Source organism: Anas acuta, chromosome 9 (assembly GCF_963932015.1).
Source record: "Anas acuta chromosome 9, bAnaAcu1.1, whole genome shotgun sequence".
In the NCBI taxonomy this organism is placed as follows: Eukaryota; Metazoa; Chordata; class Aves; order Anseriformes; family Anatidae; genus Anas; species Anas acuta.
Window position 1 is genome coordinate 757,532 of NC_088987.1, and position 18,355 is coordinate 775,886.

Here is an 18,355-nt window from a genome sequence, read left to right on the forward strand (position 1 = left end):
CCTCTGCCACCGCCTCTGCCTCTCGGAGCTGCCTGCTCTCACTGGGGAGCTCTGGGTGAGCGCTGCCGGCTGCTTGTTGCAGGGCGCAGAGCAAGGCTGTGTTTCCTTGCGGGTGTCCGGAACACCCCTCGGTCTGCAGCAGGGATTTTGAAGGGCACCTGGGCTGGCTGCTCTCTTTGAAGCCGTGTCCCCCCTGTGCAGCTTCTGCCCCTTGCTCTGCTGGCCGCAGTGTGCTGGGGGTGCCCGGGCTGGAGCCTCGGCCGTGCTGCTGCGGGCCCGGGATGGTTCGGCTGTCAGTGCCCGTGCTCCAGTAAGCAGCTAGAGGGACTTCTGACCACACAGCACTATTTTGGCAGGTTTTGTGACTCTCTAACTTTAGAAAAATAAACCTCGCCGCCTGCATTTTCCACCAATCCGTAGCCATTGGCCGTCGCTGGAGCAGCGAGGACGCAGTCAGCCTCACGTCTGTTCTCGCAAAGCCCGGGCGTGCTGCAGGGCCTTACACACACCAAAAGCACCTTCTGCTGTTTACATCTCTCGTCTGCTCCTCTTACCCAATTGTTGTGTATTTCGTAAGCTTCTTTGAGCTCTCAGTGCCTTTTCCCCCCAGTACTTCCCCTGGAAGAGTTCTGTTTTAAAGATTTCCCTTCCAGCCGTGTGGTAAGGCTGTTCCTAACCTGTGCCACAGCCTGGTCTGCTGCAGGGGCTGGGGGGTCCCCACCTGCTGGGAAGCCTTTGGACACGTTTGCTGGTTAAAATAATCCCGATGTGTCAGCCTGGGTTTGCCCACCACGCTGCTTGCTCGCTACCCGTGCTTGCACTATGGGGTTCTTTTCTTAAGGACTCATAACCCCCCGCTCCTCGCGTTATCTAGAGCGCTGTCACTGCTTCTCCTGGTCTGCCCCGAAAGCTGAACCGCGTGCAGGCAGCTCGGTGCGGTAATTTCTAAACTCTGAACTTGGTTAACTTTTCTTTTCTCTGCTGTTTAACCATGTGCTCGTTATGTCTTTTTCTTCCCGTATTTGCCTATGCCATAAAAAACTATCCATCTAGCTTCTCTTCCTTCTGGCTTGGTCCAGTTGCTTTATCTGTTGTCTAATGATTTTAAACTTTCCTTTCCGCCGTGCGTGCAGGCCCCTCTAGATTCTGTAGTAAAATAACCAAATTTGCATTTTTCTAGCATTGTCCCCTGCTAACGTCTGGTGCTGTTATCCTCTCGGCCGGCTCCCTTGGTCCCTGGGCGCAGGCTCCCTGGGGGTGCCCCGAAGTGAGCGAGCTTCCCATTATCCCAGGCTGTCGCTGCTTCCCCCACACCCGGCTCTCGCTGAGCAATGTTCACTCGCCAGCAGCTTCCTCGGCCGCTGCCCCACTGCTTCCCCCGTGCCCCTGCTGCTGGCAGCCTGTGCGGGTGTTCCCCTGCGCTCTGCTGGGCTCAGAGCCTCCAAACCCCGCGCTGACAGCGAGCACCCAGCCCGGGAGAGCTCCCGCAGTTACTCCATGAGTGCGCTGGGAGGGTGCATGGGAGGAAGCCACCTCTCGGCCCGCGGCAGGGCAAGTTGGGCTGTCGCTGTGTTAGAGCCGTGCTGGGCCCACCCGCAGCGTGTGCTGGTGTGATTGTCCCTGGGGATGGGTCCTGCCAGACCCAGTACGCTCGGGCACTGCACGCTCAGGGCAAGGCGCATTGGGGTGGGTGTGGGGATGGGGCTGGGGGCTTGGCAGGGACCCGCCGTGAGCAGGGCAGCGGCACCAAGCCACCGCGGGCACCCAGCACTGCCCGTGCGTAAAAATAACCCAGCGGAGCCGTAAACAAGCTATTTTTGTCTGGGGGGTGACCACATGTCGGTGACTCATGGCCTCGCCGTGCTCGGACACTCGGGGCTTGCCCCGTGCCCCCAGTGCACACAGCGACGGGGCCCGGCGGGGCTGCAGGCCTCGGGTACGAGGTGCGGGGCCGGCTGCCTCCTGCTGCACGGCCTGGCTGGCACACGGGGATGTGTCCTTTCCCATACAAGTCCCATAGTTTGTGTGGCAGTGAGCAATGCCATAAATGAGGCACTCCTCGTTTTCTGTAGGCCTTTTCCCTACCCAGTTCCAGAGATTCTCATTTACAAGAGTGGGTAAGGCTTCCAGGAGCCGCAGCTGCCTGTCCCAGGCCTGTATGTTAGCTTACCTTCCCCCCACTTCACGTGCACAGCTAAACCACCTGCACTGCGCCAGGCTGGAGCAGAGCCCCTCCGTGCCGCATCCATCGCCGAGCGCTCGGGGTCGTGCGGCTGCACGCAGCTACCGCAGCTGGCGGGGCCAAGCGGGGGGCTGAGCAGCTGCGGGTCGGAGGGAAGCGCTGCTGCTTGCCGTGGGGGTGTCTGTGCCAGCCCCCTCGCCGCCCGCAGCCAGGCCAGGAGCTGCCCCGTGCTTTGGCTGGCGCTGCAGGAGCTGCCGCCCGCCTGCCCTGGCTTGTGCGGTTGCTGCGGCCCCCGTTGCAGCTCCCCACGTGGCAAACGGGCGGACCCCAACCGTGCCCATCTCCTGCACCTGAGCCAGAGCAAGAGGAAGGCGCCCGTGCTCTGCTGGAGGTAAGGACCGGGGTGGCGGGCGGGTGCTGGAGGTGAGGATGTGACGGGCACTGCCCTGGGGCTGGTGGCAGGGCAGGTGGGGCAGTGGGAGCCCCACGGAGCACCCTGCGGGCAGCCAGCCCTGAGCCTGAGGATGTGGGGTGCTGCGGGGCCGTGCTCGGCTGTGTGCTGCCTGCGGGGGGTGAGGGCATGGTGCCTTTGGTGGCGGTGAGCCATGGGGCCCAGCTCCCTGCCGTGGGGGTGCTGGGCAGGGCGAGGGTGGAGGGAGGAGACCAGGCGGAGGCTCCCTGGTGCCTGTCGGGGATGTGGTGCTGGGGCAGGATGGGGCTGGCCAGGGAGTGATGGGGGTTTGTGTCTGTGGCCATGGCAGGACACACGGGGTGATCCCGTTAACCACCGCTGCCGTCCAGGTCGCTGCCCACGTTGCAGGGCTGCAGGAGCGGAGCTGGTGGCCTCGGCACTGCGGGGGCAGAGCCTGAGCCCCATGCACCCTCCTGTCCTCGCCTTCGTCTTCAAAGCCTTCTGTCTTCCTGGTGGGTCCCTCTCCTTTCCTTCTCATCTGCGTTCCTCGTGGTGTGCTCCCCGCGGTGCTTTTCCTCCTTCCTCTCTCATCTTACCTACCTAAACCAGCCATTTCTCTTTGCTTTTCATTCCTTGCCCCCTTTCCATAACACCGCTGCTTTTGACCAGAGCTTTGCTGTTGGCTCGTGGTCGCTCTCCCCGTTCCTGTCACCAGGGCATCTCTTGGGCACGTTCCTGGGGCGTTTCGTAGGGCTGGGCTCCAGGCCCCCCAGCAGCACGACTCAACGCATGTCCCTCGCGGTTCACATTTCAGGTGTGCTCTCTTTTTTCCAGCAAGCCCTCTGGTGTCCGAACGCCTCCCTTCCTTTCACGCACAATAGCCCAGCAAGGGGAGCGAGCGGGAAGCCCGGGCTGCTTTGGTGCTGCAGCTGGGCGGTGGCCCCGTGCGCCAGCTCCCCCAGCACCGTGCAGGACGTTGCCCCCCGCCGCCTGCAGCATCGCCCTGCGTTTGCTGTGTCCTGGGGGTGCTTCCCCAGGGGCCTGCTGCTGGTGGTGCAGGAGCTCGCGGCACTGCAGCGGGGGGAGAGGCTCGCGCAGGTACCTTCAAGTGTCTGCTCCGTGAGGAGCAGGGGAAGGCTGCCTGACTTTGCCTGCCTTACGCTGTGGTAGGTGCTGACCTCGTTTATTTTTAACCTGAGGAGCTCTGCGAGAGGTGTGTCTCACAGCCAGCCCCCCCGGCTTTTTCTTGACGTGCCCTGACTGCTGCTTTACCTAAAACTCACTCCTGTGTGTGATTTGTGGTGCCCAGGGGAGCTCTGGCAGAAGGATTGCGCTGGGAGGTGGGGGCGAGGCGTGCTGAGGGGCTGCGGGTGCTGGCCAGCTCCGGGACACTGCAGCGAGCAGGGACTGCAGCACCGCGTGGCTGAAGGGCTGCGAGGATGCTGGTGAAGCTCTCGGAGGGATCGTGGCAGTGAGCCTGCCTGTGGAAGGCAGCGTCTCAGAGCACTGCTCAGTGGGATGCATTGAAAATAATTTCTCTGGGCTTTGGTATCGATTCGCAGAGAGCTCGCATCTGAGTGACTGACCTTGAGTTCAGGGGAACGTTTTAAGTACCTGGAAATACTTTCCCTGTCGATACCGAGGAGCTCAGGCCCTGGCCGGTTTCACACGCTGTCCTTCCCCAGCCCGGCTTCTCGCCCCCATCCAGCAGGGCGGAGGCAGCGTGCTGCTGGCTGCCTGGGGGGGCCCGAGCGGGGCAGGCTTTGGGGAGATCTGGTGGCTCTGCATTTTTGTCAGCGCTGAATTTAGCTGTCACATGTATTCCTCACGGGGCATTTCATGATGCCGAGAAGTGCTAGCGCTGAAGGAGCTCGGCCATCTCCAAACAGGCTGAAGCCAGGCTGTGGTCACCGTGCCCCTCGGCTCCTGTGTGCTCAGTCAGCTCCTGCGCACAGGGAGAGCGGCTGCTCCTCCCTCAGCTGCCTTGGCAGTGGTGGAAGCGGCCGCCTGAGTGGGAGAGGGCCTCGGGTCCTGAGCACAAGTTTCCAATTTTTGACTGGAACATCAGACAGTTTTTCATCGGAGCTGCCAGATGCCAAAATCAGCTGCAAGCTGCCTGTACCAGCGGGATCCTTGCCAAACGAGGGAGTCCAGCAGGGTTGATGCAGATAAGTCTTGCCAAGCGTTGAGTGTCTCCTCCAAGGCTCTGAAGGCCTGCATCTTCCCCAGGCCCTGGCTGGATCTGGGGCCGGCTGCACCCACAGAGCTCAGCTCTCCTTCGGTCAGTCCAAGGTCAGCGCTGTCCCTTGTCTGGAAGTGCCCAAATGCAGCGGGAGCTCAGGAGGTGCGGGTTGGGTCCAGCCTCCAGCCGACCCCTGGCACAGCCACCTGCCTCCACCTTGGCTGGCTCAGGGCAGGGGCACGCAGCAATGGGGTGGCCGGTGCCAGTGCGGACACGGACCTGGCCAGGCACCTTTCACACCTGAATTTGCTTGAAAGAGATTTTGCTGGGAGCAGCAACTGAAGGCCCAGAGGCGCAGGAGCGGGGCAGTGCCAGAGGTGGTGCTGGGGTCGGGGTGCTGGGGTGGCCGCGGGGCAGGCTGCAGGGCTGTACCTGGGCTCCCCACTTCGTGCACAAAATACAGACCCGGGAAGTTTTGTCTCACTTGTGCAGAATTGCAGAGCTAACTGATATTTTGAAATTAGTAATTTTCCATTTTTCAATTGGCATTTGCCATTTAATTTTAGTTTATCAAAGTGCTATATTGATGGCTGTTTCCCTCACCGATACGGTTGGGTAATTTTGGGTATAATTTAGGAATGGTTTCGGTCAATCCAAACTCATTATTTTTCAATCAGTAAACTATTTGCTTGACAAACTTATTCCATTTGTATTTAAAATAGTTTGGATACTGTGCTGGTAAGAGGAGGGAAAAGCACTACAAAGGGGATAGCAAGGTTTGAAATACTCAGTCTGCAAGGCAGAAGAGGAGAGGATCTCAGAGTTGTGGTGCAGGCCACGTCCCTGACGCCCTGTGGGTGCGGTGGCATCCTCGGGCCGTGCTCCCAGCTGTGTGGGGTGGGGGATGCGGCTGCAGGTCTCACCCCGCACCGGCACCGCTCTGCAGTACGGACAGACAGAACTCCTGTCCGTCCCTGCCCTTCAGCTGTGGCGAGGGGCGGTGGGTGTGCTGTGTGAGCACGGGGCCCGATTTATTGCCGTGCCGTTGGTTTTGCTGTTACTCAGCAGTGACCGTACCGTGAGCGCAGAGGGGCCGTGCGGCGCTGGCAGGCTGCTGTGCTGAGCGGCCGCCAGGCAGAGAGGGCACTGCAGTCTGCGTCCTCGTCTCACCCAGCCCACGTCCCTGCAGCTCGGCGGGGGCTCGGATGCTGCCGGCTGCCCCCTGCACGCACCAGGCTCGCCCCAGCAGGGCCCAGTGTGTGCGGGAGAGCTGAAACGCTGCTCTGCGCACGGGAGAGCTCCCCTGGCTGCCTCTGCACTCCTGAAATCACAAAAGCAAGGCTTTATTTTTAAACAACAGCAATTCCGCTTTAAATACAGCGTCCATAACAGAGACTGCTCCTGCGTGTTTCCTCGGGGGTGAGGATGCAAATTGCCCAGTTCAGGTCGCCATCCACCACCTCCTGGCTTCCACCAGGCAGAGGAGCCTTTTAAAGTATCAGCGCACTGCAAAAACTACTGGAAACAGTTGCGTCTATTTGTTTAGTCCTCTCTATTCATGTATTACTTCATTACCTTAACAGCCAGGGTTGCTTTCTGGTATGGCACATGCCCACAGGTCCGAGGGAACATGAGGTGTGCGGGCAGCAGCAGCGATCCCGCTGGAGCTGTCAGGGCAGGACCTGCGCTGCACACCCGGGCAGTGAGCTGGGACAGAGCTGTTCATCACCTGCTGAGGGCTTCACACCCTGCTCTGCCAAGGCAAAAGGCAATTCTTAAGTATACCGACTCTTCAGAGAGTGTGTGGTAACGTTCCTTGTGTCGCCCCTCTTGTGGCATTCCCTTTTCACGTCCAGCTGAGAGAACCCGAACCGTTCCCGAAGCTGTGCCGAGCAAGGGCTGCGTGCTGTCCCTTCGGACGTGGGGCTTGACAACTCACCTGCCTCCTGCCCTGTAACAGCGGCACAGGTGGAAGCCTGGCAGTGCTGCTCGGTGCTGCAGCACATCCCCGTGCTGTGCCAGGGCAACCTGCCGGGCCTCCCGCTTCCTGCTGCTTTCAGCCGCTTACCTGGGAACTGCCCGGCTCCTGCGGGGAGTGGCTGGGGGGCCGCGAGGCTGCTCCTTGGCTGAGGCAGTGGCAGGGACACGAGGAGCTGTGAACAGGGATGTGGACGGATGGACTCCCGCGTGCCTGCAGCTGCGTGTCGTGTGCGGCCGCCTGGCGCTGCGTGGAGCTGCGGCGCTGAGCAGCTGCTCCTGGCAGCAAGTAACTCCTGTTCCCCCAGAGCGTCGGTTATTACATGCCTGAGTAAGGATCATGCGGATTACCAGAGATTGCTGTAAAAGGATTTGATGGCTTTAGGAGTTCAGAGACAGGCTTTCTGGGATCCTGCCCAGCAGCGTCCCGTGCCCCCCGTGCTCGCTGTGCGGGGCCGGGCGCCTGGGGTGCGGCGAGGCCGGGGGATGTGGGGTCTGGGGCTGCCCCATGCTGTGTGGGGACACTGCAGGTGGCCCTGTCCCGGGGCTGGGGTGGGCTCACTCCTCAGCTTCTTTAAGGCTGCTGAGTTTCAGGACAGTGAGACAGATCCTTGGCCTGTCTTCCAGTACAAACGCAATCAGCACGGGTGATAAGTGAGGAGGATTTGAGATTTTTATCCGTGAGGTGCACACTCGAGGCTGTCATCATGTGGCCACCTCAGTGTGTTTTATGGCTGTGCTGGATCTGAGAAGATGCGCAGAGGTCATTAAAAAATAGAAAACTGGTAGCTGAATGCATTTAATTCTTGTACCCGGGATCTCATCCTGCCAAAACAAGGCGAGACAGAACGTCACCACACGGGCAGTGCCGTCAGCTGGGGCTCTTCCTGCGCCACCCGAGGGCAAACCCAGTGTTTATGGGGCTGGGTGGCATCGCCACAAAGCACACTGCACGTGGACCACGGGTTTGGGTTTGCTGCTGCAGGAGCTCAGCGGGGGCACTGCCGAGGGCCCTTCGGTGCTGGAGTCGCAGCACACTGGGTGCCCTGTGGCGCCAGGCTTGGAGAGACTCGTGTTGTTGCTGGTCCTGCAGCGCTGATTTTGGCACGGACCTCCCAGCGTGACCCGGAGCAGCACAGCAAGGCCTCTTCCTCCTCCTTTTCCTTTCTGCAATAACAGCCATAAAGCCGCAGAAAGAAACAGGCGACAAAGCAATCGTTGGGAGGTGTTTGGCAATAGCCCCGGGCTCAGCCGGGTGCAGCAGCCCAGCTCGCCGCGGGTCTCCTCCCGCAGCACGGCACCGTGCTCAGAGCAGGAACAGGGCCTGCCGGGCCTTGCTGTGCTGTGCTGGCTGTGTGTTGTGTTGTGTTGTGTTGTGTTGTGTTGTGTTGTGTTGTGTTGTGTTGTTGTTTGTTTTTTTGTCATGTTAGACATTGGAATCACTTGCAGAAACAGAGCCATGCAGCCGGGTTCCATCCCTGCCAGCAGGGCACGAGGCACTGCCTGTCCCATCTCGGCACGTGCCGCCTGCTACAGCTCCGGAGCTGCTCGGTGTCCCTGAGGTGTGACGGAGGGATCCTCGGGACGATTCGTGCTGTGTGGAACCAGAAGTGGCCATCGCCAGCCAGCACGCCCTGGCTGTGCCCCGGAGCTGTGTGGGAGCACCCCAGCCCGTGCCGTCTCCTCATCGGGCAGGGGCGTAAATGGTTGGGAAGGCTCTGGCCAGAGGTGTGGCCGTGGGTCGCTGTCTGGTTTGGGGTGAGCACAGCCACTGACTCACCGGGGCTGGAATCTGAATCTGTCAGGTCGGGTCGGTGGAGCCCTCCCAGTAACTCTTTGCTTGATATTTCCAAAACTTCTCTGACCATGTGCTCGCTGGGCTGGAGCACAGCTACTGCCACAAAGCAGGCGCGAGCCGTGTGTTTTAAAAAGCAAAACGCAGCCGATGTCTGAATGCTTTCCTGCGTGACTCGTGTGCATCTGTACGAGCAGTTCCATCACTTACGGGCAGGGGCTGGGCTTTCCGTACCGACCGCCCTCCCACTTGGGGTGCAGTGGCTGAGCTCTGCTGGCAGGAGGAACTGATGCTCCCTAACAGAGAGCTGTGTGTGTTTCGAGTCACAAACCCCGAACCTGCGGCAGCTCTGCGCCAGGACTGCTGCTGCTTTGCTGTGTTCAGGCAATAAAAGCCTGAGCAGCACCGCGGGGCTCCCCAGGGCGCGGGGGCTCCTGATGCCGGCACTGCCGCTGGCCATCGCGGCACCCTGCGTGGTGCTGCCGCGGGGCCCTGCCGCTGAGCGACAGCTCTTAATTGGAGAATTAATTTGGCTCCAGGCCCTGGCTGAGCAGCAGCGCGTGGTACAAATCCTCCCGGCGGGAGCACGTGGCGGCCACGTGGAGCTCCCGGTGCGGGTGTCCCAGTGCCCGCAGCCCCGCCGTGGCATCGGCACCGCCGGCAGGGCGGGAGCAGGAGCTCCTGCACGTCTGCAGGGGGCTTCCATGGTACGGGGCCAGCGGCCTTCTGAGCGCCAGGCAGCCCCCAGCCCGCTGTCTGTGAGCAGTCCTTGTGGCAACAGCGGCCGAGCGGGGCAGCGAGTGCTGTGTAACGCGGGCCGTGCTGCTCGGTTATAGAAGCAGCCCAAACAACCAGCCCCAGCGGGCTGCCTCGCGCCCTGCTTGGAGCAGCGGCGTTTCTGGGGCTTTCCTCCTGCCTCTCTGTACGAGGGACGCAGGCACAGGCGCGTTCATCTCCCACGGCGGCTGGTTCTCCAGGCGGGATCTCAGATAGAGTGTTGCACGTAGCAGGAGCATAGGTATTTTAATAAAACCTATTTTAACCCAGTAGGATTCAGTTAAAATGCTGCCAGGCTGCTGGCAGTGTTACGAAGGCCGTGCCAGTGTGCCCAGCTTGTGCTGCTCAGCACCTGCTTGCTTGCAGTATTGATGCTCTTATGCTTGAAAAAGCAGAAAAGGGGTCAGAAAAGGTCCACAAAAAAAAAATTTGAGGGGTGAGAGGGTGAAAGTCTGCCTTAAACTTTGTTGTCTGAAGTTAGCTGGGTGTAATGAGAAGGTAATTAAGAAATGACTTGCTCGCAGCGCAGGAGGGATTACTGCAGTCCTTGTTCTGGGGCAGGGCTTTTGGCGGTGGCTTTTGGCCTGTGGCTTCTGACTCCTGGGCACTCTGTGGACCATTTCTGAAGGTCTGTAGAATGCAAACAAGAACAGAAAGCCTGTTCCCAAACAGAGAGGCCTGCACTTCTTCTGCAAAGTTTGTTGGGATCTGAAGATGCAGAATGGTTGGAGGCAGACGGCTGCACCAGGATCCAAGGCAGCAGGAAGAAAGCTGCGGGCTGGCAGCTGCAGTAATGGGAGCTGAGCGTGAGCACGGCTCACCCAGGGCAGGGGTGTGTGTCTGTAGCTTTGGCCTTAAAGTAAATCGTCCTCCTGTCCTCCTTACAACCAGCTGCTGAGCAAAGACAGAGGGGGGCTCCTGCCCTGCCGGGAGCCAGCGGGCATGGCGTTAGGTCATGGCAGTGGTTTCTTCTGGCCCGACAAGGCTGGGGTTTCTGAAATCCATCGGAAGGCCATGGGGTACCAAACAGGATGCCAGGCTCCAGGCTGAGCCTGGGGCAGCACGGAGCAGCCTAAAGCCCACCGCTAAGTAAGAGCTGAGATCAGTTTCATTCCTGGGTCAGTCCGGGAACTGCTCCTCTGAGTCAGGGAACACGTGGTGCAGCTCCTTGTGGCGCACTTAGCAGTAATTAAACCTGATTTCTGCGCTGTGCTAATGTAGGATAATCATCTTCCAGGCAACCAGTAAATTGTAATTTGGCCCCACGTTCGTTAGTGGTACCAATAATTAGCGCGGGTTTTCGTATCAGAGGAAGAGTTGACACGAACAGAGCAGCGCCGGGCTCTGCCTGCGCAGCGGTGCCACCAGGGCTGTGCCACCTGCGTGCCTGGCCAAAAATCCCGGCAGAGCTGTGCGTGCTTGTCTCTGAGCGGGGTTCTATCAGCCCGACATCAGCGCGCTGCCTGGGGAAGTGAGCTCAGAAATGGGGCTGCCAGCGGGGAGGCAGGCAGCACGGAGCCGTCTGTGCTGGCCGTTGGGGGCAGAAACGGGCGCACAGAGCAGGTTGCTGGACCGTGGAGCAAGAAGACATCCCGACTTTCTGAGCAAGGCTGCAGGAGAAGGTCAAGCTGTATTGAATTAATTTGGTTCCCGATAAAGATGGTTCCTTGCTGAAAGTACAGCTGTCTGCTGCGTTGTCATTGCTCCTGGTTGGATTTATTTCAAAGGTGAATGAATAAAGGGAAAGGGTTGTAATTTAAAGGACATGTTTTTTCCAGAAAAGGATTCAATTCTCTTTTATAATTGTTTGTTGTTCTTTTTCTTACCATCCCTTTGGTGAGAGTTGGGGCTCCAGTGCTACACTCGTGAGGACCAGTTAGTGCACAAAGCTTCCCCAGGAGGGAGCGGGGTGCTCCCAGCCCACGGCTCGCTGGGTCGTGGCCCTGCCCCGCTGGTGCTCCTGGTGGGGGAACTTTGGGCTCCGGGGCCTCCTTGCTCCTTTAGGGTTGTATTGCAGAAATGTGTAGTTTGGAAACGTGAAGCAAGGAGCTGGTACCAGAGCTGTGCAGCTGCTCCCATCGGTACGTGAGCATTTCAGGAGGGAGCTGGAGCCTCTCCCGGGCCCTGCAGAGCTTGCTGGGTTTGGTTGGGTCAGACATAACAAAAAAGATTTGCCTTTAACTGCCTGAGCCAATTCTGTTCATTCTCTTCCTCAGGGTCGATGTTCAAGGGAAAACTGCAAATACCTTCACCCACCACCACACTTAAAAACGCAGCTGGAGATAAATGGACGCAATAACCTGATTCAGCAGAAGAACATGGCCATGCTGGCCCAGCAGATGCAGCTTGCCAATGCCATGATGCCTGGAGCCCCCTTGCAGCCTGTGGTACGTGCGCTTTGGGGCTTGGGGCGGTGACCACGAGCTGGTGTAGGCTGAAGGGGTACGGGTGGCTGTAAGAGCCCACAAAAGTTGGTAACTGGTGGAGAAATCAAACAGCGAGAGGCTAGTCTGTCTTTGTACTGCTTCATTCTGCCTTGCCTGAATCAACATTGCTTCATGTTTTGTTGAATTAATTCATCTTTGTAACGTCTCTCCTAATTTTGAGAAAGTGAGCGATCTGTGTGGCAGTGTAGCAAACAGACGTTTCCTTTGCAATTTCTTGTGCCCGAGGAAATTCCTGGGTTTGAGAAGATTCCCACTGGATGTTTTCCATTCATTCAGGGGAACCTTCTCAGAGTTACTTGCTGGACTGGACTTGGGTTTTTACAGCCCGCTGTAAGCAGAGAGCAAAGCTTGCCCCGCACTGCGCGGCGTGTGCCGGGCCGCTGTGTGCCACCGGCAGATCGGGCTGGGCAGGGGGAGCAGCGCCTGCTGATAACCACACTGCCTAGAAGAGGCAAAGCAGGGGAAAAGGGCTATCAGCAACCTCTCATCTGGCCACAGGGCAGTGTAATCACGCAGTGCACGACGCGTGTTCCTCTCCGGTACGCGTGCGCAGTGCTGGGTTTGACGCCAGCGCAGGGATGGGGCTCGGTCTGCGGTGACCGTGGTGGGCGCCCACCAGCCAGCCACACTGCAGAGCAGAACGCCCTGTGCTCGTTCTCTGACGCAGTCCAGAGAGGTTGATGGAGCTAACCTATGGGTAAAGGTGGCCCAGCAAGCTTTGGACACAACCTTGTAGCTCAGACACTGTAGGGTACCGAATAACGCAGCGGGGAGGCTGGCGCATTCTGCGTAAAGGTCACACAGCGCTTCCCCCGCTGGAGCTCTGCCTTCTGACGGGTAAAATGGCAGCACGGGAGAAGGGAGTTGGGAAATAAATTATATTTCTGTCTGCGTTAGCACTTCCCTGACAGTTCCTTGGTTCCTTGCTGGAGAAGTTAGGACTTGGGGAGTTGCATCTACCTGCAGACACCTTCCAGGAGGAAACGTGCTCCGTTAGGCGAGCTCTCCAGCACTGCTTCATTTGTGACAGGTTGTACTCAGAGTAAATGCTTAGGAAAAATCAGCAGAGCAGAAATGGCCCTCGTATTTGTGCTAAATAGTGACTTGGCCCCATGTTTTGGGGGTCTACCAAATTCCAGTAAGTATCCTGTAGCCCATCTGATTTAGTTAATGCGGACTTACTCTTCCAAAGGGCTTTATGCCTCGTCTGGTTCAAGAAGAAGTGTACGAGGGGGAGAAAAGCAGAAATGTTTTGGAGGGATCTTCGCAGTGACTTGTTGGCATCAGTTACCAGCATGAGAAGAGAGGGTGTGTTGTTTTCTCATTTTGGCCATCTTTTTGTTAAACAAAATTTCATGCAGCACCGAAGGAAGGAAGTGAGCTAAGGCGGCGTCAGCGCATGAGCTGCGGGTGCGGTGGCACCGCGCTGCTGCCGGGGCTGCTGCCCCTGCTCGCTGCCTCCTGATCAGAAACCAAGCGGGGTGTGTGTGCGGCCAGGCAGCTCAGACGCAGGCTGTACTTTACGTGCCTTAACTTCAGAGCAACCTCAAAGTGATTTTTCAATTTCTAAACAGACGTGTACACACGCCGCAATTTTATTTTATTTCCTGGTTTGAGGACAGCGATGCAGCACTGGTGCCAGCAAACTCATACTGGGGCTATGACAAAGCTGAACAGTCGAAGTGCTGCAGACAGTAAAAGCCACTACTTCACGTGTCCTTCCCTATTAACCTGTTCTTCTCTATTACCTTTTGGTCTGCTTGTTTCATAAATGATAACCCAATGCATCTCCCGTGGTTTTATACAAAGCAGCGTGTAGATAGGCAGCAATGTTTAGGTAAACATGAAAAAATAGTTAGTGCAGTGCTTCAGAGTTAGCAGTCCTTTTTGCTATACAGAGAGGCTAGCATCAGGGTAATGGTTAAACTGAGGTTCTGCTTCTACGTGTGCAGCTGGCTGCAGGATAGCTGCGAGCTCCGGCAGAACACGAATGGCTGGGTAAGAACAGTGGTACCTTGTGGTGGCCGAAAGGCTGGGGGGTATTTACACAAACATCAAGTGATCTTGGTAGCAAATCAGCAGGATGGTCTCTCAGGTGCTGTACTTACTGGGCTCACTGGGCTGAAGGCAAATGGAAATCAGGTCCCAGGTTACACACTGACAGTCTCCCAGTTTTATCTGAACGTTCATTATTGCACAGATGATAACACAACAATGCAAAGTACGGTTAATTGATAGTGCAGTTAATAATACTACTTTATTTCCTGTAAAAATTCCCTTTTTTTGTTGTTCACATGGATGAAAAGGCAAACACACTAAAGAAACTACTCCCATTTACACAAGTTTCAGGCTTTTTTTTTCTCCTGTAACCTTTGCATGTGTTTTTGTCCAGTGTTTCCAATGGGCTTGCTCCCTGCTTCCAAACAATTCAGTCATTTCCTCAGAAACACGAAAACATGTGGTGCTGTGTGCTGTCTGGCTGAGCGAGATAGGAAACAGCAAAAGATCTGCATTAACTTCGTTGTTGTTTTTCACTCTAAAAATTACTTTGGAAGAAAAATCTAAATGCCTTCAGTAACTACTTTATTTAGATACTGAAGATAAACACTCCGGCCGAAGTTTAATTTGGCAATTGCACTGCTAGCACAGTGCCTCTGGATTCAGAGGGGCAGAAGCAGGATTTAACCTTCACTGCAGTGCACCAGCGCTGCACTGGGGCTTACAGCACCGCTCGGTCTTCTCCATCTAATTATCTTCACAACATGTGACAGCCTGCAAGGGCAGCTGGTTCTTTTTTTAAAACAAACAAACAAACAAACAAAAAAAAGCCCACAGTATTTGCATGGCTTCTCTCTGGCTCAAAGATTTAGTCTAAATAAAGCATCCCCCCGGTGCTTCTTTGCGGTGTCTGCACGGCCAGCCCGCCCGATTTTACAAAACTAACGGGTTGCAACCTCCTGCTCTTGTTCCCGTGTGGAACCTCCGCAGCCTGTGAGCCGGGGCAGGTTGGGATCAGGGTGGGAAGTGCCCTTGTCCTTGGCATGGAGGTGTGTGTGGCTTGGCGGTGTGGTGGGGCCCTGGTGCAGGCTGCTCTCGCACCGAGGGGCTGCCTGCGCGTTTCGGACGCGCTTTGCCATCTGAGGGTGATGGCCAAGAGGTTGTGCTGCTGGCAGCACGGTGGGTACGGGTGTTTAAGTGCCTTTCTCCTTTTCTCTGATTGCAGCCGATGTTCTCAGTCGCGCCCAGCTTAGCCACCAACGCCTCGGCCGCCTTCAACCCCTACCTGGGGCCCGTGTCCCCAGGGCTGGTCCCGGCGGAGATCCTGCCCACCGCGCCCATGCTGGTGGCGGGCAACCCCGGCGTCCCGGTCCCTGCCGCCGCTGCCGCTGCCGCCCAGAAGCTCATGAGGACAGACAGGCTGGAGGTAGGAGCCGCCAGGCACGATTTACCCTCACGAGTTATCTCCTGTATTGTGTCTCCTGGACAGACGATGTGTTGCTTGTGAAAGAAAACAGCGCGAGCTTCCCCGGAGCCGGTAACGCCCTGTCTTGGCAATGGAGGGGGCGTGCCACCACGGCTCATGCTTGCAGCTCTGCTCCTGGCCCTGCATCTCGGAAGGAAGCGGGAGCACTGAGGGATGGCCGTGGTAGCTGCAGGGGCGCCCCAAGATTGCATTTGTGTGTCCAGCAGCTGCTAACGAGCGGGCCGGGTAACGAGCGCCGGGAGCTGGTGCGAGGGCCGTGCTGCAGCCGCCCGGGGGGGAGCTCGCTTGCAGCCTCTGGCATGTTTGTGCTCTGGCCACATGCTGCTGGCACTCCCCCCGCGGCCTCCCGCGCCTTGTTTATCATCCTTCGCTACAGCCCTGACAAGTGCTAGTCCTCGCTAGCTGTTACTCTCCCTTGCCCTGAATCTCTCTTATCGGGAAGGCCTGGCCCTGTTTTCGGCACCGTATCAGCGCTGCGGCAGCGAGGGCTCGCGGCCAGGCGGTGCCACGCGCTCGGGAGCGCGGCGAGCTGGGCGCTGGGCAGCCTGGTGCTGCTGTCCCTGCTCTGTGAGCGCCGTGCATCGGGCCTGGCGTGGGGTCAGGGCCCGGCCACTCTCAGGGACCTCAGGTCCTTGTGGGGACAGCAGCGGGGCCTGGGGGCGCGCTGTGGGGTTGGGTTCCTGGAGATGGTCCCTGAGCACATGGGGAGCACGGTGGGAGGAGCAACAGGGATCTGTCAAAATGCAGCCGGTCATAATGGTAGGGCTTTTCTCACACTGCAGCAGTGGGGTCTGTGTGTGCTTACAAGGGAAATTCATTCCTTTTTCTCGGTGTTTCCATCCCCGGCTGAGGAGCTGGGCAGCAGGCTGCAGGCAGGCAGGAGCGTGGGGCAGGGCCGGGCAGCGAGCCCTCCCAGCACCGCCGCCACTATTCTCGGAGCTTACATCAGCGCAGGTTCCCCTTCCGCGGGATCGCATCACTTCCCCTTTTAGAGTTGTTTTCTCCGAGGAAAGAGTTTCCCCAAGCGTGTTCAGGTTACAGGAGGCCCAGCCTCCCCGAGCAGGGAGCCTCGGGGCTGCCTGCTGCCCGTGGAGCCAAGGCTGTGCTGGCCTCAGGCTGTGACTGAGATGTGCGGGGAGCTACTGGATGCTGGGCTGCGGCAGGGGAACCTTCACATGCAGGATTTGGTCCTCCAGGGGCTCTGTGCTGTCCCTGTGCAGCTGCTCGGGGAAATGCTCGACTGCGGAGCCAGGCTGCTCTGCACACAGGGGAGCTGTGAGCGGTGCTCTCACAGCACACCCAGAGGCACGGTCTGCAGTAAGAAGAGGTTTTAACAACCAGAAAAAGCCCGCAAAAAGCCCCTCCTGAAGGAGGGCTGTCCCTGCCCGCTCTGCTTTCAGCCCTGCCTTTCCGACAGGGCCTTCCCCTGGCTGTGCCCGAGCTGTGCGGATCACTCGCAGACATCCAGCTTCAGCCCCCCTCCCAGCTGCTCAGCGTCGCTGTTTGTTTTGGCTGGGATCGGGAGCACATTGCAGTTTACCCAGCAGCTCTGCGATTCCACACGGAACCGCTCGTACAAAAATAGTGCCTGTTGCGGGTGGGGGGGGGCTTCTCCTCCTCCTGTTCTCCCCGCAGCAAATGCAGGTTAAGCAGTTTGATACGCAGGTGAGAAGATAATTGGCCAGTGCTTTGCAGTGCCTGGTCATTTAATCAGAGGTCTCTAGATTTAGGGCATAGTTCTTATCTATCTTATCTAATAAGGCCATAGTTCTTATGAACAACAAATCATTTGTATAGTTTTTTGATTACAAAAGTGCAAAACTGATTTGCAGGATTTTATGTGGACTGCCCCTCACCTCTCCGAGGGGGTGTGCTCTGCCTGCCACGTAGCTACCTGCTCTTGGAGAGAGCTCGCTGCTGTTTGTTACTGCAGGACTGCAGAGCTTTATATGGCTTAGCTCTCCCTGCCTTGGAATGAACTGTCCCCTGAAAAAAAATAACTGCAGTGATGTTAGTAGCTAATCTTGGAATATGATTTGTTCTGTTTAGAATTTTAAATGCTTATTTTCAAGAATAAAGTACCGGGTCCTTAATTAAATTAGCACGCATGTTCTGGGCTACTGAAGCAGACCAACACGCAGCTAACATCTCGCCATACATGTAGCAGGGCTTTAAGGCAGGCAGCACAGACCTGCCAGGCGCTGAGCCTGGTGTCCTGAGCAGCTCTGAGTGCTCGCGGGACGGCTGCTCACTGCCCCGAGCAGCGGGATGCAGCTCACAAGCACTGGGACCGTGCCGGTAGCGCGCCGGTGCCTGGGTGTTCGGTGTGCTCAGGCACTCCCCTACAGCACCTGGGTCTCAGGGTGGGAATGTTGAGGGTTCAGACTTTTCCTGCAGCTTTCTTCACATTCCTCCCCTGCCAGAAATACCGTGAACAAAAATACGGCTCCTCTCGTGAACTAGAGGGGAACCCGCAAGGGACGAGGAAGTGAGAGAGAAAGGCGTTGCGTGTTGGGTTGCTCTGGGAGCACGTTTCCCTTCGCATGCCGCCCTTTGCTGTTAGAAGTATTCGAGAGTCAAGGCTGCTGCAATCAAGCTGCTGTTTCCTGCGTGATTCGTATGTGCCATGTTGTTGCCAGCAGGCAGAATGTACTGGCTAACAGCATACTTGTTGTGCTGAATTCAGTGCAAAGGAGGCAAAAGGTGGAACTTGCTCGGGAAAGGCCAGGGATGTCGCCCTGTGTTCATGTGCCCTGGCCAAGCCTCGTCCAGCTCTGGGTGAGCGGCTCAGCCACGGCCGAGGTTTCGGGGCAGTTGTCTCTCCGCCAGGGTGGGCAGCTGGGATCCCAGCAGGGCAATCAAAATAAACCCGGCCCCAAATTAGAACAAGTGAAGTTCACGGTGATGCCTGGCTGATCCTGCAGGGCCGGTTCCATTCCCTAACTCAGCAGTTCGGCCCGGCATCATGCGGTCATTCCAGCTTCTTAGGTTCAGTTTGTGCTCCTTAGCTGCTGTTACGCTTCTTCCCTTACCAAGTGGAAAATTGTGATACTAATTACAGGGCTACAAATAAACAAACAAATAAACACTCTCCAGATC

At 57.6% G+C, this 18,355-nt stretch overlaps 1 protein-coding gene across 16 annotated transcripts in view; it reads left to right on the top strand.

Moving 5' to 3' along the window:
• Positions 1-18,355, top strand: part of MBNL1 (muscleblind like splicing regulator 1) — a 66,315-nt gene that overhangs the window by 29,491 nt on the left and 18,469 nt on the right. For 15 of the 16 annotated variants that reach the window (XM_068692455.1, XM_068692443.1, XM_068692454.1 and 12 more), the window contains 2 exons: positions 11,542-11,712; positions 14,996-15,196. In XM_068692455.1, the coding sequence (XP_068548556.1) occupies positions 11,644-11,712; positions 14,996-15,196 (270 nt within the window). In that variant the 5' untranslated portion in view covers positions 11,542-11,643. Of the gene's footprint in view, positions 1-2,437; positions 2,574-11,541; positions 11,713-14,995; positions 15,197-18,355 lie in introns of those variants that run through there. The other variant, XM_068692456.1, reaches the window with a different exon arrangement.